The sequence below is a fragment of the Sceloporus occidentalis genome, unplaced genomic scaffold (assembly GCF_023333645.1).
Source record: "Sceloporus occidentalis isolate IW3139 unplaced genomic scaffold, rSceOcc1.0.p SCAF_1, whole genome shotgun sequence".
In the NCBI taxonomy this organism is placed as follows: Eukaryota; Metazoa; Chordata; class Lepidosauria; order Squamata; family Phrynosomatidae; genus Sceloporus; species Sceloporus occidentalis.
In genome coordinates this window covers 174,895,381-174,921,861 of record NW_028316981.1, presented here as the reverse complement: position 1 = coordinate 174,921,861, position 26,481 = coordinate 174,895,381, and the positions used below count along the sequence as shown (strand labels likewise).

Here is a 26,481-nt window from a genome sequence, read left to right as displayed (position 1 = left end):
CATCTTGTGTCACCTAGCAGGAAGACAGCAGGACATAAATTGAATTAATGAATGAATAATTGAATGAATGAATAAGCTTTTGTACTGAGACAACCTATTTCTAAAAGAAAACTCTTTTCTAAAAGAAAACTCAGTTCCTCCAAATGGTACTCTTTTTCTTTTCCTCCATCGAAAACAGTTCTTCCTTTCTCTGCTTGGTTACCCACAAATCTATAAACCCTCTTGCTTGTGCTCTTATGTTGGGGTGGAAATCATGCTGCTGCCCAAATTCTTTGGCCTACAACTTCCATCAGCCCTAGCTAGCATGTAGAAACAAAATAACTGCCCTTCCCTACCTTATTTATATCTTCCTTCCATTTGGGGCTTTGTCTTCCTTGAAAGATCCTGAGTGATTTAACATTGTACCCAGAGACCACTAAAGTTATGTTAATGCACAGAGATAAATTTTGTTGGTCCTGCATAGCAGCTGAGTGTATTTATGGTTGACAAAAAGAAAACAAAGAAGGGAGGGACCTGGGTTCCTTCCTCAAGTGCCCCCCTTCCCAGTGTTTTGGCAGTTCTAGACCCAGTTTTCTGGAAGCCAGTTCCACTGAATAGACAACTGCAATGTTGCACCAACCTTGACAGTTGTCATTTAGCTCTGTAAGCATGTGCAGAATCACATTCCTGCTATAATCTTCATGCTAATTGTATTTTTATGTCTGGAGAAGGCTCTGTTAGGCCTTTTGATTTCATTCCCCTCTGTTTTTCTTTCTTTCCTTTTTTTTTTTTTTCTTTTTTTGGTTTTGGTTTGTTTGGTTTTTCTCCTTGGTGCTCATGTTTAATTTCTACTCTGCCCTACAATTGTCAGAAGTTCTGAAGAAAGCGTGTTTAAAGTATCATTTTCCTGTTTTTAATTTGCAAATGTTTTACCCTTTTAGTGACCACTTTCAAGAAAGAACAGACCATTATGTTAACTGTAATAATTTTGTGAGTGAGTGAGAAGGAATGCTGAGGCAAAGCAGACATAAATCTCAAGTGGTTGGATGACTTAATGAGAAGGAGATGTAACTGCATGAACTGGGATTGCACTTTTGTGATTTAGAAAGACAAATGATACTGTGCAAAAAAATAGAGAGAAAATAGAAAATAGAAAAATTGTAATAAAAGGAGAGAACAGAATATGCTAAAGACTATTGTTTATGGCCGGTGATGTATAATCTCCTAAAATCAAATACCAGCAAAGAATTTGGCATGTCCATAGCTTTAGGTGCTCTAATCAGTGCAGAATTCCAAATTTTATTGTTTTTTTAAAAATCCAGACTCTGTTTTTGTCCATTTGTTTACATTTTTCAAACATGACAGAGACTGAGAGGACAGTCGGAAAACAGCAGGACTCCTGCTGAATGACGCACTAAAAGCGCCATCCATGTTTTCAAAGAGTCTGCCTGCTTTGTGGATTTAGAAACAGTAAAACGAAGATGCTTTCACAAAGAAACACTCAGATTTGCTTCTTGAACTGCCTCATATGTACTGTGGACATAAAGCCTGCTTCAGGCAAGAAAACAGGCATTGGATTGTAAGGGTGGTCTCTTTATCTCATGCCAGACCAAACTCTTAAGCACAACAATAGTGCCCTTAACCTTAATGTGAGTTTTCCTTTCCTACCTTTATGCCTCTGTCTGCCCACCTTGCAGTTCCAGGTCTGGGAACGGTTCCCTTTCACTTCAGCCATTCGGTGCTTCCCCCAGAGCGGCTCTCAGTGCCGATCCACAAGCCCTTGGGACGGACACGTTCAGAGCCCCTGCCACCCAGCTCCAGAGCCGTACAACAACAGCTGGCCTACCAGCAACATCACACCCTTTTCCTTGAGCGGCTGAAGCAGCAGACACTGCTGGGCAAGGTGGGCTCTGGTTTTCTCTTTTCCAAATGAGAGAGAAAGAGGGAGGAAGGGAGAGAAGGGAGTATGTGTAGAGGCACTGATATTTTGGCAGTCCTATGCATTGTTGGTGAAGATCAGTGGTATCACTGAGGCTGGGGTCACCTGGTGCATTAACCTATGGTGTCACTCCCCCATTTACTTCCTCCCATACCACACCATACAGAATCCTTAGTAATGTTTTTTGTACTGATGTTATTCATAAATCGTAATTCTCATATATCACTGAATGTCATGCCAGGATTTGTGACATAAACAGCTAGCAAAATGAAAATTATACCTTGAAATTGCAATATGATATGCACAGCCTAAATGTATTTACATGTGTGGAGTGTGGAGAAATTTCATGTGCCATAGAAAGGCAGACAAACCTAATCAAATTGAGAGGTGAACTGAAATTCAGTTGAGTTTTCCAGTAAAAAAGGGTGGAGAAATGCATACGATGGGGCAAAAATACACACAGAAATGTTTACACTCATGAAATTATCATCTATTCGTTGTCTTAAGGAAGCTACTTACATATTAGGCAAAACAGTCAACAAAACAAAAGGCACGCATGAAAAGAAATGTAGAACAGTGCTCACAAATTTTCATGCCATGATTTTGGAAAAGCCTAAAAATTCACGCAGTTTGGAAAAGTAGGAAACGGAGGTAAACCAGAGTTGACAGATTCATCCATGCTTGTCATTCGACAGCGCATGTCCAAGAGTGAGAAGCCACGACTGCAGCAGATCCCCTCTTCTGAAGATATGGAGGCGGAGGGAGGAGGAGATCTGAGTGACCTGCCTCAGAGCCAGGTGGAGCCTTTGTCAGCAGGAAGCGGCAGTAAGGAGGCAGAAAGGAGCGCCAGACTGGGCCAGCCTCAGGAGGAACATGCCCTTCAGCAGGTATTGGAAGGGAAAAGAAGGAGGAAATGAGCATTTTGCCCCATGTGAAGGAACCCTTTATTTCTCCCCTTTTCCTTTCTCTTCCTATCATTTTCTCTCTATCTCTCATTCACAAAGGGCTGAACAAGCTCCATTTTGATGGCAGCTTGTGAATCTCCCAGGAATAAGCAAGGTGAGATACATGTGTGCATGTATGTGCCTTCAAGTCACCAGTTGATTCATGGCGACCCCATGAATTTTGTAGAGTTTTCTTAAACAAGGAATCCTTCGAGGTGGTTTTGCCAGATCCTTCCTCTGAAGTATAGCCTACTGCAACCTGGTATTTGTTGGTGGTCTTCCATCCATGTACTAACCAGGGCTGACCCTGCTTAGCTTCCAAGATCAGATAAGCTCTGATCATACCTTGTTCAGACCTTGCCTTTTGATTTGCTTTGATGGTTTCTGTGCATATCTGGCCATAGTTTATGCACCTTAATATGCCACAATCTCTTCTTAGCTTCCTCTCTTTCTCCCTCTCTCTCTTTCCTTCTCACACTCCCCCCTTATCCCTTCCTTTTTTCTTTTTTTTTTCTTCCTACTGCCTGCCCTTCACAATATGATGCTTCCAAAAAGCCAATGAGATGCCTGCATCAATTGAAATCTCCAGAGGGCAGCATAAGCAGAGACAACATGGAGGCACAGTACCATGTGCTATGGGTTGAGTAAGGACCAGGATGGGAGCAACAGCCAGTTTAGTTTTTAGAGAAAGGGGTTCCCCTTATAACATGGTGTTTGTCTTAATCCCTTCAACAGGCCCAGTATGCCTGGGAGCAGCAGCAACGTATCCAGCAGCACCAGTTTCTCCGGAGACAGCCTCCTGCCGACTCACTCCTGATCCCTGCTACCCGTGGAGGCCACCGGCCACTCTCCAGAGCTCATTCATCACCCGCCCCAGCCACTGCCTCCCTGCCCAGCCAGGATACGTCTTCCAAATCCCTGCCAACACCTGTACAGGAGCAGTCTACCAAACCACGGTTCACCACAGGTAAAATTTCCCACACACATTTCTGATCTCCTGTGACAGAAATGGACAGACAATGGCCCCCTGGATGGTTTGGACTGCAGCTCCCACAATTCCCTACTTTTAGTCAAGTAAAACTAAAAGGGGCTACTGGGAAGTGCCGTAAGTCAGAACTATATAATACACACACACACACAGAGAGAGAGAGAGAGAGGATTCCCACCAGAAATTGCAGCAATGTGATTCTTTTTGCCTCTTTTTCTCAGAGTTAAGGGCTTCTGCTAGCACCAGATGATTTACCTCTATGTGTTCAAATGACTAACCAAAGTAAATTTGGTAGCCTGTCAAAATCTATTGATTTATGTTTGATTATTATGTTTGATAAATAATAAATTTATATTTATTGGTTTATGCTGACTGAGACAGCTGGAATTCCTAGATGAATTTGGAATATGTGTTTGTGGTTCCATAGCATGATTTCAGTTATTGCAAAGAAGTACAGTACTGGAAAGAAGGAGCAGATCTTGCTGTTCTTTGATTGTGGTACAAAGGGTTTAATCCCTGCATGGAAGAGCACAGGACGATTTCCCACTGTATCAGGAGTGGGTTGTGGGAGGTGAGGGGGGTGAAGGAGTGCACACATACACCCCAGGAGACTTTGAAGGACTGAACCTCAAATACATACAAAATAGGTTATTTTCCCCAAAGGCCCCTAAACACCATGAACCACAGCCAAACATCATTATGTCTTCATCAAGCCTCATTTAAGGCTAGTTGAAAAGTGTAGAAATAATGTGTGTTACATACAGTTCATGCTGGACTATATCCATGGCTAGGAAATGCCCCCTTTTTGGACTGCCTCTTCCAGAATCCATTAGCCAACATGGCCACTGGAGTTGTAGCCTAAACAGGCAACTTTTCAAGAATCACTTCAGAGTGCAGTTGAGTGAAGCTGATTTTGTGACTGTTGAGCCATATTTTGAAAAACCCATAGAGAACTAATGGTTTGTTATGTGAAAGATTTTAATATTGGGAAAGGTAAGGCTAAATCAGTTCTTCCTAACTTGTTAGAGACTAGAATTGTTCTTGTTGTTACTAATGTATACTCATGTAGAAGTCCAGAAATTGTAGTAAAAAATGGATTAAAAAAACGGATCAATTTATCCATGGGCCAATGTAAATACTATACTTTAATAACTCTTATTTAAAAAGGAGCCATCCTCTTCTGTGAGTAGAATGGCAGAAAAGCAAAAGCTTTGTCCATCCTGAGAGCACCTAGCAATAGCAATAGCATTTACATTTCTATAGTGCCTAATAGTGAACTTAGCACTCTCTTAGCACAGTTTACAATTACAGTTTGCAACCTAAATGAAGCATTGACACATTGTCTCTCTTATCCATCCATCCTTAAAGGTGAGTCCAAACATTCATGCCTGATAGAATCTTGTAAGTTCTTTGGCATCATTTTCCTTTGCTTCATGCTCCTAAATTTTACCATTGACTTATCCACGGGGCATATAAAAATCCATAATTTTGGCCCTCAAACTTGCCCTCGACTTACACATGAGGTCCACTGATCCAAGATAAAAGTGGCCAGAAAGAACTTTATGGGTGACTTCGGTGCCCTTGTCCTTTCATTGCAGGAATTGTGTATGACTCTGTCATGCTGAAGCATCAGTGCTCATGCGGAGACAACAGCAACCACCCTGAGCATGCCGGTCGCATTCAGAGCATCTGGTCTCGCCTGCAGGAACGAGGTCTACGCAACCAATGTGAGGTAGGGGGCACTGCAGGCCAAGAGTTATGCTGGGAGTGTTTTTCCTCACAGATTGTCTTCTTGCTGCTTCAAATAAGACTTCTAGGCTTATTTTTTTTTGGTACACGTTGAATCTCCCTTATCTGGAATTCTGAATTCCAAAATGCTCTAAAATCCAAAACTTTTTCCATGGAGATAGTGACATTTTTGGTTTCTAATGGTTCTTTGTACACAAAGTTTGTTTCAGGCATAAAATTAATTAAAATATTGTGTATAAAAATTACTTTCAGGCTATGTGTATAAAGAGTATATGAGACATACATGAATTTTATGTTTAGACCTGGGTACCATCTCCAAGATATCTCATTATGTATTTGCAAATATTCCTGATTTCAAAAAGAAATTCCAAAATCCAAAAAATTTTCTGGTTCCACCATTTCGGCTATGGGACACTCAACTTGTATTGGGTTTTAATTCCTTGATTTGGGCCTTCAGAGCAGGGGGCACAGGGAGCAAAATAGTTATTTATGCAAGGAAAGGGATGGCAGAGGGAAATAGCATTTTCTACAACCATGGGAATTAGTCACTGAGATTTGAGGAGCACCACGGCTTTGCCTGGTGCACTTCCAGGTGGAAATAAAAAAGGAAAATAAGTAAATAAAAAGCCATGAAACCTTCTCCTAAAGATGCATATAATTTGTGCTGAAAAAGCAAGCCATTTTTTGGAGAAGTTGCTAAAAAAAAACAAGTTGACCTCAGCTGATGAATTGGACAACAATTCTGGAGACCAGGATTCAAATCCCCACTTGACTATGGAAACTCCTGGGTGACCTTGGTCAAGTCACATACTCTCAGCCTCAGAAAATCCTATGATAGGTTTGCCGTAGGGTCGCCATAATTTAGAAGTGACTTGAAGGCACACAACAGCAACAAATAGCTCAGACGATCTCCCCAAGACAGGAGAACAATAGACTTTCTGTCAGCTGTACAGACGTTTGGTACTGATAACATGAAAAGACAACAGGAACTCTGATTTACACTTTAAAATTTAAACACACCAAAAAAATGTGATTTGCCTGTTTCATTGTGTGCAGAAACTTCAAGGAAGCAGTGATTGTAGATCTAGCTCTCCCCTGTGACATCTTATGGCTGTTAGATTTGTGGTAGGGAATATTTGAAGATTTGAAAATATTTTCCTTGATGTTGAAAAAAAGGTATAATGACAGATTGAGACAACTGACTAAAAAAAGCCACACCTTCAGCAAGATTTTTTTTTCAGCCCTACATGATAGAGAGAAAAAAATAGAGGAAAACAAATGTTATTTAGCAATAGGCTTTCAGAAGAATTTCATCTAAAATCATTGAGCAACATGCAAAGATGTCTGTATGCAAGCCCAGCAGGAAGAAACCTTTTGTAATGTTTCATTTTAGCATTTGAGAATAAAATAAACAAATATTTACGTCCCAAGATAATGGTTATTGTAGACAAATCCAATGGGCAAATTTTAATTTCAAAGTCTTCTAATAATTCTTTCATGTGGTGATGATGAACAATAGAAATAGAATGGACCATCAAAAACAAGGAAGCCACAGCTGTGATCGTCAGCTCAGCATGCTGCATTTTTATATTACAAACATATAACAAGTTTTTGTTAATTAAATTTTATTGCACATAAAAACAAACAGTTACAAACATCTTCATGATCCTCAAGTGCATTGTTTTGTGAAAGTTAGTCATAGAGATATATTGGAGGAACCAGAGATTCCTATTATTATTATTATTATTATTATTATTCCTATTGATTACATAATAATCAAAGCCACAAATGTCAAAGCAGCGAATAAGGAGGGCCGACTGTACCATGATTCCATTTTAAATTGCCATGGCTTCATCCTATAAAATTGTGGGATTTGTAGTTTGGGGAGATCCTAAAGCTCTCTGTCTGAGAATTATACACACCCCTCCCAAAGTAGCAAATTTCATTAAACTAGAATCATAGTGCTGAAAGTGTGTAATGTGAAATGGTCCCCAGCTCTTCTGTGGTATAAATACAAGTTGAGGCTTCCGAACATAGAATTCCAAAATTCTCCAAAACCCAAAAATGTCTACATGGGAGGCTGACATAGGAGGTTATTGCATTAGCTTCGCTGCTGGGATAGACCTGGGGATGTAACTTTTTGAAGCTGGATCTTATCGCATTCACCCATCGGTGGGCAGTATGCAGTCTGTATTTAATCCAGGTGCCAAGATTTTCCTGTTCTTGAAAATATGTGGGACAAGCCTGGAGATGCCTGGGTTCATACAGGCTGCATACTGCCCAGTGATGGGTGAATGCGATAAGATCTGCCCTAAGAAAGTTACATCCCAGGTCCATCCCGACAGCGAAGGTAATGCAATAATCTCCATAGTATTTTCTTTGCTTTCTGATGGTTCAGTGTACACTTCATACACAAAATTACTAAAAACAATATTATATATAAAGTTACCATCAGGTTACATGCATGAGGTGTATATGAAATATACATAAATTTAATGTTTAGACTTGGATCCCATCTCCAAGATACCTCATATATATATATATATATATATATATATATATATATTTTAAATGTGGGCTTTTATTCTAAACAAATGGAATACTCCCTTCCTCCAAGAGAGCCAAGTTGTCAAAGCTAAACCTCCATATTCTTCCCTGCTTCTGTCCTTTCCATCTCTAATCCCCCCACCCTGAACAAATTAACAAGAAATGGAGAAATGGACTATCTTTTGCCCAAAATGGTGCTTGCATGAGCTGAAGAGGATTAATGACAGAAGAATAAGGAAGGAAAGGATAATTTTAGGATGAAAAAGCTGTCAGGCCCCCAAATTATGAAACCTCTCTTTTGTTGGGAGTGCAGCCCAAGATGAAAGACAGAAAATCTGCTTTCTTTAGAGTTACAGCATGTCCCTGTCCCCATTCCCTAACTGCTGCTGTTTTCCTCCATACCCACTTCAAATTCCCATCACAGGGATTTCCGCCAGACACCAAGGATGCACTTTAGACAATGCATATTTCCACCACTGACATGTTTGTTCCCCAGCCTGAACAATAAACGAATTAGGAGTGTTGCTGAATGCCCTTGTTAATTCAAAGGGCAGTTGACTCATTGAGCAACAAACATTTCTCATGCCCTGTAAATCCTGCCCCGTTAAGTCAGCACCACCACGTTTTTTGAAGACGCCCATTTCGCAGATGCTCGACAGATGTGAATGTTCACCAAAGCAGTTGCACTCTCAAGAAATTTATGAAGAACTATTTTTCTTTCAAAACTCTTAGAGTCCTCTCTAGATCATATTCTTGTATTGGTAGCTGTCTCATTACTCTCTTGCTGCCCTGTGGAGCAGACTTTAAAATCACCACTTTCCACAACCACTATCTCAAAAATGTAATTTTGTTCAAATATTTTTCTAGTCAAAAGGCCATATTTGAATATCATCAATATCATCACTTTTGGAAGGTTGGGTTGAATGGACATCTCATATAATCATAGAGTTGGAAGAGATCACAAGGGCCATCCAGTCCAACCCCTTGCCACATAGGAACACACAATCAAAGCACCCCTAACAGATAGCCATCCAGCCTCTGTTGAAAAACCTCCAAAGAAGGTTTGCTGTCAAATAGCTCTTACTGTCAGGAAGTTCCTCCTAATGTTGAAATGGAATCTTTTTTTCCTGTAGTTTGAACCCAGCAGTCTTATTCTCTGGAGCTGCAGCATATAAATGTACTCCATTTTCAGTATGACATACCTTCAAATATTTAAACAGGGCTATCATATCACCTCTTAACCTTTTCTTCTCTGGGCTAAACATACCCAGCTGCCTAAGATGCTCCTCATAGGGTATGGTTTCCAGGCTCTAAGATCCTTACTTTGGATCTGGATCTCCCATTCTGAAATAACAATGGCAGATATGGCTGTCTGTTCTGTTTTTTGGTTGCTAGGCAAGAGCAATGTGTTTTCTCCATGCCACAGAACCCAGAGGAAAGGCAGTTAGGGCTGAAGAATGATGGCATCTTGGTGAGGGAAGTAGGGTCCATTGGGTAAGGAGAAATGGAGGGGGGGGGCTCATGAGTAGAGAGCAGGGCAAGATGACATGTTTTATGGTCCAGTGCTAGAGATTTAAAAGTTTCCAGAAATTTTGAAGTCATGGAAAAACACATTGGGGGGGAGGTATCAAGAAAAAGTAGAAATTTTCAGGGGGAAAAATGAAATGTGGTATTAATGTCCTCTGCATTGTTACTTTAAGAACCTAAAACATATTATGTATACTTTTCCGAGACCTTACTGTGTTAGTCTGGAATATAAGTATGTAAAGAGATATTGTAGCACTTTTGAGACTAAGATCCAAAACACACTGCAGAAATAATCCACTTTGAGACGGCTTTAACTTCCCTGGCTCAGTGCTAGGGAATTCTGAGAACTGTCATTTTGTGAGACATTTAGCCTTCTCTGTCAGAGAGCTCTGGCGCCACAATAAACTACAATTTTCAGGATTCCCCAGCACTGAGCCCAAGCAGTTAAAGCCATCTCAAAGTGGATTATTTCTGCAGTGTGTTTTGGACCTAACTGTGCAAAAGAGGTTTGTATCATAAGCTTTTGTAGAAAAGGGCTGCATCTGCACTGTAGAAATAATACAGTTTGGCATCACTTTAACTGCATGGCTCAATAGTATGGAATTCTGGGATCTGTAGTTTTGTCAGATTTTTGGCCTTCCCTGGCAGAAAGCTCTGGTGCCACACAAAAAAACCAACAACCTACAAGTAGCAATGAGCCATGGCAGTTAAAGCAGTGTCAACTGCATTATTTCTGCAGTGCAAATTCAGCCTTCTCTGCTTGCATTTGATGAAGTAGACTTAAGTCGAAGAATGTCTATGAGACAACTCCTTTTGCACAGTTAGTCTCAAAGATGTTGCAGGATCCCTTTGGATATATATAATTTTCTTTGGCATACAAATATTATATTTGGTATATTAAAAGTGCCCTTTTTCAGGCAATAATTACATTTTAAAAATATAAAGGGGGATTGTTATAAATGGAGATGCAAGGTCCTCAGCTTTAAGAAGCCTCTTTAGTTTTGGCAGTTTATTAGGGGCAAAAAAAAAAAGCCACAATGGAAGAAACCATTAACATTAGAAAATAATAACTCTCTCCTCTAGTTTTCTATAGCATCAGATAGGCATAAAACACTCATTCTCATAAAAATGATTGAGAAAATAAAACCAAGATCAGGAATTGCAATGATCAGATAGAGTACATTGTCTTATATAAAAGTTTTCATGTTGCACAGTTTTTAAAAATACTTTTGCAAGAAGTAAATATATGAACACTTTCTCGTAAACATTTTTTCATAATTCAGTCAGAAAATGTTCCATAATCCAATTTTCCTTTTAAAATAATTTTAAGTTATTCCAATTTGCCGGGGGGGAGGAGGCTTCAGAAAAAGACACACAAAAAATGGATTTCTTGTCAACCCTATGCAGTGCTCTTACACAAGACATGCACATTGCAGTGACACTCCTTTGGGAGAATTACCAGTAGTTTGCATTGCGTGAGTCCAAGCTACCAAGTTGTCTTTTACACTACACAGTTATAGCACTGTGATCCCACTTTAACTGCCTGGCTGCATCCTCTGGAATCCTGGGGTTTGTAGTTTGGCCAGAGGCAGCAGAGGAGATCCCTGGATGAGGGATTCTAAAGACCATTCTCTAAACTGCACATCCCAGGTTGCCATGGGATGTTGGCATGGCAGACCCCAAACTATATTCTAGGTCAAATAGCATGTCTAGCCTTAGAAACAGTTGCCCTGGGTACAAAATGCTGCTGTTGAATGTCAAATCACTGAATGGAAAAACAAATGCCATTGAGGCATGGGTGAGCATGCTAACTTTGTTGCATGAGGCTGAGGGGTATTTCTCTCTCTCTCAGCTCTACCTGCCAGGTTTTTCTGTACTGAAATAGGAAAGACCTGGATAATGGGGAGGTGGAGTTGCAATGGTCTATTGGGAGTCCATCCCCTGACCAGGTGTTCTGTGCTGCAGTGAGCAAGTTTGGAATGTGTATATCTAAAGGTGGGCAGCCAGAACAGAATAGGTATCCTGTTGATGTACTACCCACCTCAATGTTCAGCAGTCTCCCTTTCTGAGCCTGTCAAGGTGGTCTCATAGTTGGTGTTAATGTCTCTGTGGCTAGTAGTGCTGGAGATGTCAACATCCATACTGAGACTGCCCTTTTGGAAGTGGCTCAGGATTTCATGGCCTCCAGGACAAGCATTAGTCTGTCCCAAGTGGTACCTGGCCCTGTTCATGCTGCTGGGCACACTCTGGACCTTGTTTTCTGTACTAGATGGGGTGATGGTGATCTTGGTGTAGATGAACTTTCAGCACTTCTGTTGTTATGGAAAGTTAAGTAGCTGGCCATGTTCAGACTCACTGGGATGCAGAATCTTTGGGGGGGGGGGTGTATGTGTGTGTGTGTGTGAAGAATTAGGATGGTTTGCCCAGGAAGTTGATGTAACCAGAGGGATTCCTGATGGCTCTTCGGGATCTTTCTGTCACCTCAGCAGACAATTCTGTCAAAGCTCTGGCTCATGTCTGAAATGGGGAAAAGACCAGGGTAGTGGACACAATCTGTCCTGAGCATCCTCTCTTGTGGAGTGGAGCCAAACCAGCCCCCTGGCTCTCCAGGGAATTGGTGACAATGAAGTGAATGAGATGGAGACTGGAGCAATATTGGCAGAAGACTTGCAATGAATCTGACCAAACACAGGTTAGAACTTATATAATGGCCTACTCCATAGCAGTGCAGGCAGCAAAATAGATATATATTGCTGCCAGCATGACAACCAGGGGTCTGTCCCATCTGTAACCAGCCATCCAGAAGCAGAGCTGTTTTGAGTTTTCAGAGGTCTATTATACACTGGTCTTCAATTAGAAATTGCAGACTGCTCAATAACCCACTGTGAAGAATTTGCACGACACTTTGCAGATAAAGTCGATCAGATCTGCTCCAACTTGGATACTGTAGTTGATACAGTTCCAGTGGGTGTTACCTTGGCTCCTGTTTATCCAGTGTTATTTGGTACATTTTAATTTGTACAGCCTGAGGATACGGACAGAATCCTTGGAGACGCAAGAGCCACCACATATGTACTAGACTCTTGCCCTTTCTGGCTTATTAAACAGGCCAGAGTGGGACTAGCTGAGTGGGTGAAGGGAGTAGTCAGTGCCTCCTTATAACAAGGCAGCACTCCAACTTGCCTAAAGGAGGCAGTTGTGTAACCTTTGTTGAAAAAGCCATCTCTAAATCCCTCTATAATGGGTAATTACTGTCCAGTGTCCAACATACCATATTGGGGCATGGTCATGTGGTGGCTTTCCAGCTCCAAGGATGTCTGAATGAAACAGATTATCTAGATCTGTTTCAATCTGGTTTGGGGCCAGGTTATGGGATGGGGACAGCTTTGATTACCTTGGTGGATGACCTACACAGGAACTGGAAAGGGGGAGTGTGCCCCTTTTGGTTTTGCTGGATCTCTCAGCCTCTTGCAATCCCATCAACCATGGTATCCTTCTGGACTGCCTTGCTGGGACAGGAGTTGGGTGCATTATTTTACAGTGTCTACTCTAGAATTCTTACCTGGAAGGGCAAACCCAGAAGGTGGTGCTGGGGAGCTCCTGTTGGTTCTCTAGTCATTGGCCTGTGGGATCTTTTAGGGTTCTGTTTTGTCCCCCATGCTGCTTAATGTATACACTAAACTGCTGGGAGAAGTTGTCTGGAGTTATGGGGTGCATTGGCATCAATATGAGGATGATGCATAACTCTACTGCACCTTTCCACCCCAATCCAAGGAGGCTGTCCTGGTCCTAAACCAGTGCCTGATATCAGTATGAAACATAATCCAAATAAGACAGGTGCTTCTAAACAGTCAGAACAGGGAATAGGGATTCAGCCTGTGTTAGATGAGTTATACTCCCCTTGAAAACACAAGTTTGCAGTTTGAGGATACTTCTGGACTCAGCTTTGAACCTGGAGTCCCAGGTTTCTGCATTGGCCAGGAATGCTTTTGCACATTTAAAATTTGTGCTCCAACTGCACCTGTTCCTTGAGACACCAAATCTGGCCAAATTGCTACATGTCTTAGGGCCTGAACAGACAGGCCAAAAATAAAGCTGCTTCGGATCACTTTGGAGGTATGCTGTTTAAATGATGCATGTGTCCTACGTGGCCGGAAGCCACGCCAAAGCCACACTCCAGTCCTAAGGACTAGAGCGCAGTTTTGGCACAGCTTCTGGTCTCTTAAGATGTGTGTGTCATTTAAGCAGCATACCTCCAAAGTGACCTGAAGCAGCCTTATTTTGTCCTGTCTGTTCAGGCCCTGAGTTACTTTCCATTTGGACTAATGTAACATACTTTGGTAGAATTCAAAGATATAGCTGTGTTAGTCTGGAAAATCAGTATGCAAAGGGATCTTGTGGCACCTTTTAGACTAACTGAAAGAAGTTGGTTGCATGGGTTTTGTAGACTTGAGTCTACTTCCTCAGATGTATGTTTAGAATGGAGAACCTAAAGCAGACCTATGTAAGCTGTGTAAGCACCATCTCAATGACTCTGGAAATGCCTTCCTAGGGATGCCAGAATGGTCAGCAGGCGAAATCTTTTTTGTTCCCACAAAATCCGTATATATTCCTTTTTATTAAAACAGAAAGTTTTAAAATAATGAGTTAGAGGATGCTGTATTGTTTTAAACTGAGCTGTTTTTAAGTTTTTTCTTTTTAAATAGCATTTATTATTTTAATTTGAGGTTTGAATTATTTTAATACTGTGAATAATTTAATCCTATTTTAATTTTAATTTTTTGTATGCTTGTATGAACATTGTATTTATTGTTCTTTTAAATTGTAAGCTGTTGTATGTCTCCCAGTTTGGGAAGAAAGAGAGGATAGAAATGATGATGAGGAATATGAGGAAGATGATAATTGGTGGTTACAGTGGAATCATAATGTCATAATTTTGTAGTGTGAAGGACACCCTAAACTATCACTCTGCCCAATTTCATTTTTGCCTCATGTCTGCTTATTTAAGTGGCCCTGGCTCTTGAGAAGAGGAGATGAAACAATGTAGAGGGAGCCTCAACTCCTACAATGTTTAGGGCACAACAAAATTGTTTGGAAGCCAAGATGCCAATACAATGAGTCATTGGAATCCCCTGGGGTTTGGTTCCAAGACCTCCTGTGGATACCAAAATCTATGGATGTTCGTTAAATATAATGGATTGTAAAATGTTGTCCCTGATATAAAATGGCAAAATAAAGGTTTGCTTTTTGGAATATTTCAAGCCATGGATGCTTGAATACCATGGATAAAGAATACGTGCATACAGATGGCCAACTGTATCCTGAACCTCAGCCTTAGAGAAGTGTCCATTCTCCCTGGTATAAAGTTCTCTGTATCATCTTGGTGGGCATCCTAGAATCTCACAAATTTGTCTTCCACAATCAGTGATAAGCCTTGATAGTGAGATTTGGCTCTCTTGACTTACCCGGATTTGTCTCCCTGTCAGTGTCTCCGGGGGCGCAAGGCCACTTTGGAAGAGCTGCAGTCTGTTCACACTGAGCGTCATGTGCTGTTGTATGGCACCAACCCCCTCAGCCGCCTGAAGCTGGACAATGGGAAATTGGCAGGTAGGAGCCAAAGCAACACCAGCTCTCACCTACTAGTCCTAGGTACATGCAAGGTTATCTGCCCCCTCTTCCACAAACACTTCTCCAGATAAGCTCCACTGAAGACCATCCTCTGTAAGTCCCAAAGTGAAAGATGGAGGACTGAGCCCCAGCCATTTGTTCTGGGAAGGAAGAAATGCCACCCACTGGAATGTTGCAGAGTCTACAAATTGGAAATGGTCATTCAGGTGTGATGAACTGGGAAATGCTTTTAACATTATTGTTTTATATTTGGAGGTTATGCTTCACAAAATGTCCCTCAGGTATTGTGGCTATTCAGATGAGAGGCCCTTGAAAACATGGCTGTACCTTTAAATATGTCTCTTGTGTACCCTTTCTGTTCCTATTATGTCCATGTGCAGTGATCCCTTTAGCTCAGGGCTTGGATATAATGTGTCACAAGTAACAACAATACCAGAAAAGTATTACTTTTCTGAGAACAGGGGCACAATGACAGTCCTTTTGCAAATAATATAATGATTGGTAATATCATTACTTTGTTGTACCTATTCACCTTTATTCTTGACTTTTCCCCCTATAAGGTTTGACACACTCATAGACAGGTCTCCAGCACAAATTAAAACCCTGGAACTTTTCAAAATCTTTTGTGCCCATCAGTGCAACAAGGCCAAGCAGTCATTCCAGAAATTCATCCTGCATAAACTTTTGATTTCTACCATAATTAGGAATTCTCAACAAACATTATGGTGAGATAGATAGATAGATAGATAGATAGATAGAGACAGATGCACTCTCTCTCTCTCCCTCCCTCTCTCTCTCTCTCTCTCTCTCTCTCTCTCTCTCACACACACACACACACACACACATCTATGTGGTTCAGTCAGAATATTTTACAAAATAAAACTAAGTTGTTTCGCTCATGGTAAAACAAAGGCCCTTTCGCACTACTGAAAGGTTTTCTCAGGATACAGTATGTTGAGTTGTGTGGTGTATGTTCCTTCATGTCACCTTTCAGCTTATGGTGACTCCTGAATTTCATAAGGTTTTCTTATGCAAGGAATACTCAGAAGCAGTTTGGCCAGTTCCTGCCTGTCAAGTATAGCCTACACAGCACCTAGTATCCATTAGCAGTCTCCCATCCAAGTGCTAACTAGGGCTTGACCCCTCTTAGCTTCCAAGATCAGATGCAGATCTGGTGCCTTCAGGGTACTTAGGTCCTTATAGAGGGGTATCACCCCCCAAAAAATGTTAGATTTCTTTTAATGAAAATTAAGATGGATTCCCGACTTCTAAAAAAAAGTTATGGAAAAATAATGACTAATACAATGCATGAATTACTCTCTGGGGACAAGGCCTGGGGGCAATTGGGATAGGAGTGGCAATGATAATGACCTATTGGGGAGTCCTTTGCAATCAGCTATGTAGCAAATTGTTTTTTAAATGCCATTTCCACTCTCTGCTTTGGCCACACAGGCAGAGAAACTGTTCCTGGCTGCCGCTGCCTTCCCATGCTTGTGCAAGCAGAGGAAGATAGAGCTGGAGTTTCCCATGTACACCCTTCCCCTAAAGCTCATTTATTTACAATCACATAGTGTGGGGGTGGGCAACCTGAAGACTCTTCTGATGTTTTGAAAAGCAACTACCATGTGCACCAAACAGCGTGACCAATGGACAGGAATTATGGGAATTTTAGCTGTGCACATCTGGAAGGCGTAATCCTGAATTGTGTATCCATGAACACCCATTGAAAACTCTCTTACCCATGAAGATTTCCCTTGGAGAATCTTGAGAATTGTACCATTATGAAGATGCTAAAGGTTTTTTGCTTTGGCTCTTTTGCAGGGCTACAATTGCCAGAATTCTGGGAGGGAAGCCACACCAGTTAAATTGATCTATATTTTGTTATGTTGCTATGCACTTAATGTGTCATTCCTATATGCTCCCATTCACCGCATCCCACATAATGTGTTGTTCACATATGCTTTCTTCTATAACTAGAACTGGCAGGCCAGGACTATCCCTGACCCTGACATTTCTGCATCAGACTATGAGATTTAGGGATGGCCCCTTGTGATGTCACAGAGAATGGGCTCAGATGATGTCACATGGGTCATATTGCAAGGGGTAATCCCTGGTGGAGCCATTAACCATGATGCATTAAATATTGACCACAGGTAAAACTCCAAGTCTAACAAACCCATATAAGGCAATGTTCTCAGTCTGAGATTCCTCTCCTTCACCCTGAGGAATGGAGAAGTTGATCCAGACGCTGAGATCTGGAAACCCTGACTTTCTCTTTCTCACTCTCTTGCAGGAATCCTGTCCCAGCGGATGTTTGTCATGCTGCCCTGTGGTGGAGTTGGGGTAAGCTTCCTTCTGTCAGATGCCCTCCTAAAACCTATACCCCACAACCAGGAGTGATGTGGTAGTTTTGTGTGCTAGACTAGCAGGAAATGGAGGAAGCACCTAGCTGCAACACATACAGGAATACTGTGAAGGTGGCAAAAACTATTCCAGACTTTTGGCCTGTCTCCCTCTAACCAGGATAGCCAGTAGTCTAAACCAGGCCTGGAGTAACTGGGCTGTTGCAGAGAAGAGAGTGGAGTGAACCTTGGACCTCTTTGGTTTCAGTTTTACGGAAAAGGCATTATTTATATCGAGGTCCCTTTCATCCTGGGTGCCTCTACAGAGTCAAAGATCAACATTCCTCAGCCTTTGATATGTGGCTTTTCCTTCACATAAATTGTCAGCCTACCTGGTTTGCTCAAGTGCAGACTTTGATTCAAAAGTATGCCTCCTCTTACAAAATGGGTTATTATATGAGAAGGCCTCTCTCAGTTAAGGAGAGAAGGAGACAGAATTAATTGTCTGCTGTTCCCATGAAAGCACTGCTAAGGCTCTACTCAGCTCTGTAGCTTTCTCTTCATCCTCCTCCTCTTGACAGGGCAACCTCTGTGGGAATATAAACCAGGGTCTAGTGAGATCTTTGCCTAACAAGTCTCACCATCCCCAACCTGTGCTGGTTAGGTTGATGAGAACCGCAAAGGGAGGCCACAGCTTCCTTTTCCTGCCTTCAACTATTTGTTAAGTTCTGACACTCATAGATACTTCTCTAGCACAAGCTAGCAGTACCTGTGATCTTGGAACCTGTCAGAGGCTTCTGTGCACATTCATGCAACTGGACCATACAGTTATTATAAAATTCATTTCCAAGGCCTACATGTACTATTGATATCTACCCACAATCAGGAGTTCTACCCAAACTGTCTTGTTCAGTCAAAATATTTCCAAAACAAAACCAGTTGTTTGGCTCATCCTATACCAGGGGCCTTTCACACTTCACAGTTATGACACTATGGTTCCACTTTAACTGCCATGGCAACCGTCTATGGACTCCTGGGATTTGCAGTTTATGGTGGGGTGCTTAGAATGCTTGAGAGCCAGTGTGGTATAGTGGTTTGGGTGCTGGACTAGGACTCTGCAAGAGTAGGGTTCAAATCCCTACTTGGACATGGAAACCAACTGAATGACCTTGAGGAAATCATACTCAGCCTTAGAGAAAGTAATGACAATCCTCCTCTGAAGAAATATTGCTGAAATAATTGCAGGATGAATCATAGAATCATAGTTGGCCTTAGGACCAACTTAAGTTGGAGATTGATGGAAGGCACAAGGCAACCAAAAACTTAGTTATCTCAGCCAGAGATCTCTCTGGTGCCTCATCAAACTACAAACACCAGGATTTCATAGGCAAGTAGAGTCATAATATTATATGTATGTAGTATGAAACCACATAATGCTTTTCTCCAAGGCCATAGTCATAAGCTTTGTTTTGACATGGCCTAAGTATAATGAATGTAGTCAGCGTAGTACAATGTAAAGCAGATGAAGTGTAAATACATTATTAAATGGGAAATAAATATGTGCACAAGGCCAGTGAGATTGGTGGCCAGTCCATCCTTCCTCTGGAAAGAGAAGTCAAGGGGTTTTTGGGCTGGCCAGGTCTCCCATCTGTCCACCCCATGGATATCAGCCTGTTCCATAATAAACCTGTGTTTGACCAGTATCATGTTAGAAAGGAGTTGGTGGGTTCACATGGCAGAATGACTCTCTAAATGTATCAGTTGACACAGAAAACTGAAAACTGAAAGTCAAGGACAGAGATCCTAGCCTAGATGTTTCCCAGCTATCTAGTTTTTCACATTAGAAATACAGAGATTAAGAAGAATTTTCTCATGTAAGCTCTTGCCTACAGTGTGAAGTCAGACAGACCAGATGCAGCTTTACATCTTGGTGAGAACTAGACCTACCTTCCACAGTTTCCAAAAAGCAGTTCTTTTCAGGTGTCAGCTCATGTGGTCATCCACAGTCATTCCTTATTATTGGGTCTCCCTTCTCTGCTTAGCAGCCTTGGCCTGTTAGGATTTGGTGATACAGGGTGGGACTAGGATTAGTTTGAAGGAGGAGGGATCTCCCCAGTCCCAACTTCTTTCTATCTTTCATGTTCCCCCTCCCCTCTAGACTCTCTGCCATGTTCACTTTCGCTCATCACCTTCTTGAGTGCCTTTTTCTCTCTCTCTCTCTTTCTTTTTTCTGTTCCTCTCTTTTTTCCAGGATGCTGCCTCCCAGCCCATCCCTGTTCTCCTTCTCTTAACCCTTTTACTCTCTTTCTCTTGATCTGTGTATCTTCCTCCCTTTCCCTTCCCCTATCCTTATGGATGGGCCTTGCTGCCTCTCTTCCCCCCCTGCTCCCCTGCACCCGGAGAGAAAGAGGGAGAGCGAGCGCACGCCTGGAGCGGTAAGGCAGAAGTGGGGGGGGTGTGGGGGAGTGTTCTGCTCACACATGGACTTGATCAGAAGAGAATCTTTGAGGTTTTCCGGTTCTTTGTCGATGACGTGTTTCTGATCAAACCAAGATGTTGGGAGGGTGGGGGGGAGGCTGAGGAATCAAACAGAACTGAGAAGGTAACAAGAACCGATTATTTCTCTTCCCTCTGCCACCTTTTCCTCTACCCCATGTTGGCTAGAGGGGAATATGCTTTAACAATTCACACACGGCCAGAGCATGGCCCTTGGGGTTGGTGTCTTTGGGAACCCCATGAAATTTTGATGCATTAGGGGCAATGCCGCTTCCCATCTATAGCATCATATATTTTCATTAAGGAGCACTTGTCACATGTAAAGTGCTGTGCCGTCCTTACTGCCTTGCACAACAATCCTGCAATGTCATTTCTTACTTGAAGGATGTTTTCCCTGTTAAGTCCATAGGGAAAGTCGTTTGAAAAATGACTTACACCCAAAGCACTCAGTGGACCTGAGGATGGGTTTGTGCTTGGAGATGAGTCTTCTCAACCCATTTCTCTCTCTCCAGTGGCTTTTCATTGGTTCTCTACAGCCTTCCATGCTGTGGTTGAACTATACAGATGTAGATGTGAATATTGCCAATTTAGGGTTTGGGATGTCATTGGCTGAATGTAGAAGTGTTAGCATTAGGTCTGCCTTGAAGATGCAGTGCAGGATAACCTCTTTGTCATCTCCTTCTGTCTCCAGGTGGACAGTGATACCATTTGGAATGAGCTGCATTCCAGCAATGCGGCACGCTGGGCTGCTGGTAGCGTCACCGAACTGGCCTTCAAGGTGGCCACTAGGCAACTGAAGGTAAGAGATTGTTACCAGGGTGGTTTATTTTCTGTAACAGAACAAGAACAGGACACAGCAAGCATATAATGCACAAAAATAGTCTTGAAACTCCTGAAAACCTAAGGGCAGGATAACAGAGGCAGCACAAGTGTGTTCTGAAAGAACAGCCTTTATTAAAACTCATTCCACAGTTCAGCTACTAAATGTCTATAAATATAGCATTAAGCCATGGAGGATTTGGGGATTTCAACTCCAAGAAAATAAGTTATATCTTTGCTCTTTAAGATTTTCTCTACTTGCCCGGTTTCCAGTACTGTGTGTTTAGGTATTGCAGTATGGCAATATCTAAACACAGTTACTGGGTTATTCTGATCTTTCTCATTAGAATCCCAGATGCAAATCTTACCTGTTGTTAGCCATCAACTGAATGCAGCATAAAAAATTCTAACAGGTTTATTGAGTAGTGTAGCACTAAGTCAACTTTCCTCAACTAACCATTCTTCAGATATAATCCATGACAAATGCCTCCATCAACACTAGGTGTGCTGTTTGTAGAAGAAGAGGGATGCAGTCCAGCAAGTCTGATGAGCCCTAGGTTGAAGGAAATGTGTGCTAAATTTTGAAGTTAAGATGCTTATTATGATGCCATCATGGTCATTACTGGGTTTGTCAAATACGCAACATGCCCAACTTATAGAGGCCGAATAAAGAGACATGTAGTGTTCAGTGTGGGGGTGCAACTATGAGAGGGGAAGAAAGGATAAAAAATCTGCCCCCTGATGAAATTTTCCTACTTTTCCCAAATTTTAGCATTACAGTAATCTAAAACTTCAAGGAAGCATTTAGAAATGCAGTTTAGGCACCCAACAAAAGGGGCAGGAAAAGTGAGCAAAGTAATGCAAATGCAGCAAAGGTAACAATTCTGGGTGTGAATTATATTCAGAGTCTCTCTGCAATGCTAGACATTTTGAGATTGAAGGGAAATTTCACTAAGGGAGGATGAGCCTGAATTTTTAATAGGTAGGCAGTGTCACCCTCTTGCAAAGTGTTTCATTTTTCTCCCACTGCAACAGGTTGGACTGGAGACAAAAACTTTTATTGGAACAACCAAAATATATAAAATACATGACAGAAACTTTCAAAGCTATATGGCTTCTTCATTAGGCAAAGGTGTTAAAAATCATACAGAAGGGGGAAAAATGCCGATGTTAATCACAAGCCTGCCTTTTGTCAAGATATTGTTGGTGTTGTTCCGAGGATGGAGGGATATCCCCATACAGGCAGACATAATAATGAGTTATGTTGGCATCCCTCAGAGTGAACTAAGCCAACTAAGAGTAAGCGCAGTGCTTCTTAGACTAGACACATGGATGATCCCAATGCAGCAGATCACTTGTTACTCTCACTTTTCCAGGCTGCCCACATTCACCTTTTAGGCCCTAAATCACTACTGAAAAGAGCTTGCCTTTTGACTCTGCTAAAAATAATTAACAAAAAGCTTTAGTTTTAAATACTACTGAGCTGGTTTTTTTTTCATGGATTTTTTCCCTTTTCATTATACTTTGGTAAACAAGAAGGATTATATTACTTTTCAGTGACTGGATTCAATTTACTTGTTAAAAGTCTTCTCAAACAGATAAGCAGACACACCATTCATTTTAATGTATAATCATCATTGTTGTCATTATCATCATCACCACCACCACCACCACCATCATATTTATTTGTTCCCCACCTTTCCCCCAAAACTGGGACTCAGGGGATTACAAATTGAAACGAATACAATATAGCTAAAAAGTATATGAAAGGTCAACATTCAAATCGAATAAAATTAATAGCAATATTAACAGAACATAAAGCAGACACTTTAAAATGATAAAAGCAGTTTAAAAACAGTACAACGAAACTGGTACTGCTTAAAATAGTACAGTTAAAATAGTAAATCCCTCCCCTTATAAGCCTTCTGTTCTAAAAAGATGGCCTGAACCTGCTGATGGAAGGACAGCAAGGAGGGTGCCATTCTGCCTTCACTAATGAGAGATTTGCAAAGCCTCTGGGCAGCCACCAAGAAGCCCCCAGCTTTTGTCCCCACCAGCCAAACCTGTGAAGTTGGTAGAGCCAGACAACCTGGATCCAAGCCATATAGGTCACAACCAACAACAGACTGACAGCTAGAGGACCTGTTGTAGTGTGGGAGATTGTTATTATTTATTCAAATTATGCTTGATGGGTATTGAACAGAGAAAGGAAAACTTAATAAATGTATTTATTTATTTATTGCCACCTCGATCCATTATTATTATTATTATTATTATTATTATTATTACTATTATTTCTATCCTGCCTCTTCAGCAAGATCGAGGTGGCTTACATCATAACATATAACACAATAAAATAAATCCATTATCCCTCCTCCCCCCTCCATGGATTGAGGCAGGGAACAACAACATTGAACAGATGAACAACATCAGTTAAAACACATTTGTTAAAAAGCACATCAATTTAAAATGACAAATAAGAGATACACATATTAAAATGGGTATGTAGAGAGATCATGTAGCACCTTTGAGACTAACTGAAAGAAAGAAATTGACAGCAATTGAGCTTCCGTAGACTTCAGTCTAAGTCTTCAAATGCATTTGGCGGAGTGGAAGCCAGGGACAGACATATATATGTCATTGGTATATGAGGATGTCAATTCAAATTACAAATACTTTGTGTATGGAGATGAAGTTGCAGGTCCAGTTTTAATGATGGCCATTAGTGCACAAAGGCATAGGAAACTGGTCTTTGTGCATGGAGATATTAAATGACCCACACTTAAAATTCATCATTTAAAATTCACGATTTAAAATCATCTAGATATGTCTGCTAGAAGAAACTGGTCTTCAAAGCTGTTTTCAATTTGGACAGCGTGTTCAGCTGTCAAATCTCTTCTGACAGGTCATTCCACAATCTAGGAGCAGCTGCAGAATAAGTCCTCTAGCTGGCAGTTGCCATTCTGGTCTTGATTGAGTAAGATCTGAACGTTCATTGAGTGAAGCACTCTTCAAACAGAAAGATTGCAAAATGCATTTCTATAAGACAACCTTGCCACAATATGAAAATATTTGCTGGCACATATTGATTAATGGTTAGATGCAGAGATACTGAGTTACACTTAAGGCTCAGAGATTTTGATGCAACATTACTTAATCAAAACTGACTTTTCCTTCTGCTTTCAGTGGCACCACTTGCTTGCTGTGAATTCTACCCATCATCTCTCTCACAAATACAAAATATTTCTTCTAATTTTTGAAAGCTTTTCATTCTCATCCTTTCCGTGGTAATTCAGCAGTGAGATGTGGCCCACCATTCAGAAGTCCCCAGCTTCATGTTTCTCCTGTACATCCAGTGGATGAGATCATTTTTGTACTAACACTTAAGCTGTATTTGCACTGCCGAAATAATGCTATTGAATTCTGGGATTTATTGTTTTGTGAAATATTAACCTTTTTCTCCCAGAGAGCTCTGGTACCACAACAAACTACAAATCCCAGGATTCTATAGCATGGAGCCATGGCAGTTAAGGAGATGTTAAAACTGTTTTAATTCTGCAGTGTGACTTAACTTCCATCATTCCCACTGAGACTTAATCAAGGGGATGGCCATATTAGTCCATTGCAGCCAAAAGCCAGCAAGATTCTGTTGGCATTATATAAGCCAGGAATGGATAGTATATGGTTCTCCAGATCGTGTTGCATTGCAACTCCCATCATCCCTCAACCTTAGCTATTTTGATGAGAGCTGATGCAGTCCAAAATCCTCTTGAAAGTCACAGTTGCCCACTCCCAATTTAAGATAACAGATATATTGTGGTGTTGATGGACCAAAGCCTACTTTCTCAAATGCATGAAAAGATTACCTATATTGGTAGTATGGTTGCCAGGGTGAGAACTGGAGCAGACCTTTAGTGGTTGTGTAGATGAGGGAATTTCAATGGGTGTTGCTTGTTTCTTGACTGTATGATAAGCAACAATGACAGAAAGTTCCTTTTTTACAGAAACATTAAAAGTACAAGAACCCTCTCCAGTTTTCACTCTGGTAATGCTAATTGGTAGGTATATGTACCTTAATTACAGAGGGAAGAAAGGCTTATCTCTGGCTGCATCATACCCATAAAAGACAGCCATTTAGACTAAGTACAGTAACCACATCTAAAGTAAGATATAATGTGGTGGATGGAAAAAGAAACAAACAAAGATGCCAGTTACTGAACTTATAACTACATATATTGAAACATGATTGAAAACAAGTATAAGGCAAACCCTCACCATTTTTTTTTTATTTTGCTAATCTAGTGCCGAACATAAATTGATGTTGAGGCTTTCAAATTTCTGTGTAACACTGAGTTCATTCTAAGCATTCTGGATATTAATGATGATGATAACAACAGCAACAGTACTAACAGTAATAATGTCGCAATGTCTGTCGCCTTCTTTTCAGTTTTTTTTTTAAATTATGTGCATAGATGTATTTAAATATATTTGTCTTGCAGAATGGTTTTGCAGTTGTACGGCCGCCGGGACACCATGCAGATCCCTCAACAGCTATGTAAGGACAGCATCTCTACTTATTCTTAACCTCCTTGGTCACAGTGCCTTCCCCGTTTTTCAAAATAAAATTAAAGAAAGATTTTTTACTTCTGCATATATTGGGCCTTTTGGTCCACTCCTTCGTGCATAGATGGTGAAGGTTTGGCTACATCAGGATTTCTACAGAGTGACTGTGTTTGCCAGTCAAACAGAAGATACTAAGATTTATTAAATTTATATAGAAAGCCTTTGCAGCTGACATGCATGTACATCACTAATCAACCTCTGTTGGCTTTCCGCTTAATGTGTGAAGGAATTCCAGTGAAAAGCCTTGCATCTGAGGTGATGCAAAGCTTTGGCTGCATCTGCACTGCAGAAATAATACAGCAATAATACTGCCATGGCTCAGTGATATCAAATTCTGGAATATGTAATTTTGTGAGATATTTAGCCTTTTCTCTCAGAGAGTTCGGGTACCTCACCAAACTATAAATCCCAGAAATCCATAGCATTCAACTGTGGCAATTAAAGTGTTGTCAGAGTGCATTATTTCTGCAGTGCAGCTTTAGCTCTCCTCTCTGGTGTACGGCCTCTGATGGTTCATTTGCACAGGCAGGTCAAACTTTTGCTGTAATCATAAAGTTAGGAACCTGGAGTAAGAGCTTTCATTCATCCTAAGACACAAATGCTTCAAGGAGAATCTTGACATCAGACTTTGGTTCTCTAGTTGTAGGATAGTGTCCTTCAAAGTTCATTCATGTGTGTTATAATGGATGCTTACCAAACCCAAATGAGATACACCACTGGAACTGTGCATCCTTCCCTGGATAACTTATGGGTAGGGGAAATGCACCCTCAATCGCAGCCCACCAGGAGACCATGAATCCCCCAGACTCTCCCTCCCAATTATGTATAGAGTGATCGGGGGGCCACTTGTTGTTGTGTGCCTTTATTTCCAGCTTAGGGCAACCCTAAGGCAAACCTATT

At 41.2% G+C, this 26,481-nt stretch overlaps 1 protein-coding gene across 3 annotated transcripts in view; it reads left to right on the top strand.

Annotated features, from left to right (window-relative positions):
* The window catches only part of HDAC7 (histone deacetylase 7), a 257,864-nt gene that overhangs the window by 206,501 nt on the left and 24,882 nt on the right, over positions 1-26,481 (top strand). For all 3 annotated transcript variants that reach the window (XM_089482876.1, XM_089482885.1, XM_089482867.1), the window contains 8 exons: positions 1,677-1,882; positions 2,614-2,805; positions 3,598-3,829; positions 5,449-5,582; positions 15,160-15,280; positions 17,595-17,644; positions 20,831-20,938; positions 25,458-25,513. In XM_089482876.1, the coding sequence (XP_089339002.1) occupies positions 1,677-1,882; positions 2,614-2,805; positions 3,598-3,829; positions 5,449-5,582; positions 15,160-15,280; positions 17,595-17,644; positions 20,831-20,938; positions 25,458-25,513 (1,099 nt within the window). The remainder of the gene's footprint in view (positions 1-1,676; positions 1,883-2,613; positions 2,806-3,597; positions 3,830-5,448; positions 5,583-15,159; positions 15,281-17,594; positions 17,645-20,830; positions 20,939-25,457; positions 25,514-26,481) is intronic.